The sequence below is a fragment of the Penaeus japonicus genome, unplaced genomic scaffold (genome assembly GCF_977035675.1).
Source record: "Penaeus japonicus unplaced genomic scaffold, GWHDUDI00000001_assembly GWHDUDI00000012, whole genome shotgun sequence".
NCBI lineage: Eukaryota > Metazoa > Arthropoda > Malacostraca > Decapoda > Penaeidae > Penaeus > Penaeus japonicus.
The window spans coordinates 11,601,310-11,603,809 of NW_028234414.1; the positions used below are offsets into that span (position 1 = coordinate 11,601,310).

A 2,500-nucleotide genomic window follows, 5' to 3' on the forward strand; every position below is an offset into this window, starting at 1 on the left:
ATAATAATGATGATAATAACAATACAAGATTATTCACACAACCGACCCCGAATACTTACCTTCTCCCCCATACCACGCCACGAAACACCGACTAACCATACTGAATCCACCCTATTCCCTCCCCGCAAGCGATCCTACGTCCTCCTAAAGGTGCCCCTCGTGTAAGGAGGGCGTCTTCCTCACCTGGCAGTAGAAGGTGGAGGCGGCCAGGGTATCGTCGTCAGCTGTAGGTGCTGGGTTGAGCACCGCTGTCCCGTCGCCGAGCTCCATCCAGTGCCGGAACATCATGGCACTGTCGGGATAAGAGGGGGGGGGGGGATTGAGGAGGAGGGGAAAAGGGGGTGAGGGCGGGAGAAGGAGAGGGGGAATAGTGGATGAATGGGAGCAAGGGGAGGGGGAGGGGTGGAAGGACAGGGGGAATTGTGTATCAGTGGATAAAATAGGAGAAGGAGGAGGAAGGGACGGGGAGGAGTGGAGGCAAGGGGAAAGGTAAAGGGTAGGAAGAAGGGAAAAGGATGAGCCAGTGAAAAAAAAGTTTAGCGTGAAACCAAATTGTTTTTTTCCTTCTTTTTCACTTTCTCTCTCTCTCTCTCTCTCTCTCACTTTGTATCTGTCCCTTTCTCTAAATTTCTAGTCGCCTTTATTCTCTATCTCCCACCTCTATCTCTCTTTTTTCTCTCTCTCCCTGAATCTCTTCCCCCCCCCTCTCTCTCTCTTCACTACCATGTCTCTCTCCTACCTTCTCTTGTCCCAGTCACTCCCTCAACCACACACACACACACACACACACACACACACACACACACACTCTCTCTCTCTCTCTCTCTCTCTCTCTCTCTCTCTCTCTCTCTCTCTCTCTATATATATATATATATATATATATATATATATATATATATATATTTCTCTCTTTCTCATATCTATTTATCAATATAGTATAAACAGTTTCAGAGGTATGTTTTGTTTATCTATATTTTATGATAACGTCGACTGAGAATTTATTTTCCGATTTGCTTTAATACTAAAATCGCATGATTAGACAGCAGCTACGCCCTACGTGAGGCAGGTGTATCCCATGACAGATCCTATTAGCGTGGTTTACAGGATTTCAGCAGACTTGGCATAAATAGAGAACAAGGGGTCTAGTGATGATCCTGACAGGATCCTGGAAAACTTACATGGTTGTTGAGCTCGTGTACGTTCAGATAATCATCAAATGATATCCGTACAATATATTGTTTACAGTCACTCCAAAGAATTACACTGAAGCAAGAGAAGAGCTACCTAATCCGAGTTGTGAACCAGAACGTGTATAGGCTGATTTCTATGTCATTCGGGTTTTTAAAATGTGCAGAAATGGAAGTCAAATAAGAAGGATTTCCTTAAAACTTGACCTTTCTGATTAGGCAATAGCCAGTTACTCGCCATTTATTTTTCGGCTGTGTAATCCCTCAGGTTTCAGTGCAGGCAATAATGTCATCCTCAAATTCGATAATTACATCAGTAAGTTCTTGAATGTTTGTTCTTAGGCCACGAAAACTTGCAGACAACAAATTAAGTATTTTTCTCTGTACTTGCCTTTTGGTATTGATGATTTGATACTGTATTACTTGATATAGCAGGTCTTAACAGTATCTTACAAGGTAAAGAAGTTATTATGATTGGTGTTTGACTAGCAGCCCTATGACACGAGAAAAATGTTTTACTTATGCGATGCAGATTTTTCGGCCTCCGACCACACTGCTCACTCCACCAGAATTTAGGCGCTAGGTTACGTCGACAGTTTTCGTCTGTGTGATCTCTGTGCCACACATCGTACTAGATTTGACGCTGGTGTGGAATGTGGATGGATGCTGTGCTGATCTTTTTGGAGGAGGTTTTCTTCCTTCTTGTAGTTTTCGTGTGAGTGTTTTGAGATTTTAATATTTGTATATTCTTTGCGTTTGGGCTGATCTAAATAATGCATTCTAATAAATGCATCAGGTTTGTTTATTCATCCTAGTTAACGCATTGGGGAATAACCATGCAGGCTGTAGACCTAGTCTTTGTTAGAATACTGTTGAACGTGGCAGTCAGACTAACAAAAAGTTCTAAAACTTGGACAAGAGCGCTCCCTTTACAAGCCACTCTGGTAGTTTTATAATATCAGGTCCATCATATGCGCCATTGTGTTCTGGAGTTCCTTCCTCAGCTTATTCCAGCTCATAATTCATCCTTATTTAAGGATTATACGTAATCAGCATCATCTGTCACAACTTCAGTCTCGGCTCACAATATCCCAGATTGGCCTGTCTGATATATTCCATTTGATGGAACAAATTCAATTGCACCACATTTTCCAAGACTATTTCCGAGGCTTCCTTCTCGATTAAATATGTGATGACTTGAGTTAGGGTAGTTGACTTAGCTACATCTAAGAGCATCATTTCCCAGCGAAGCACGTTCCCAAACGCAGCACCATTGACGGGGAGTCTGGCCTAGAAAACGTTTGAGCCTCTAT

At 42.7% G+C, this 2,500-nt stretch overlaps 1 protein-coding gene across 1 annotated transcript in view; it reads right to left on the reverse strand.

The window, feature by feature from the left end:
• The window catches only part of LOC122248966 (uncharacterized), an 86,011-nt gene that overhangs the window by 58,573 nt on the left and 24,938 nt on the right, over nt 1-2,500 (reverse strand). Inside the window, 1 exon segment of the mRNA XM_086542128.1 lies at nt 184-292. Within this exon segment, the coding sequence (XP_086398254.1) occupies nt 184-292 (109 nt within the window).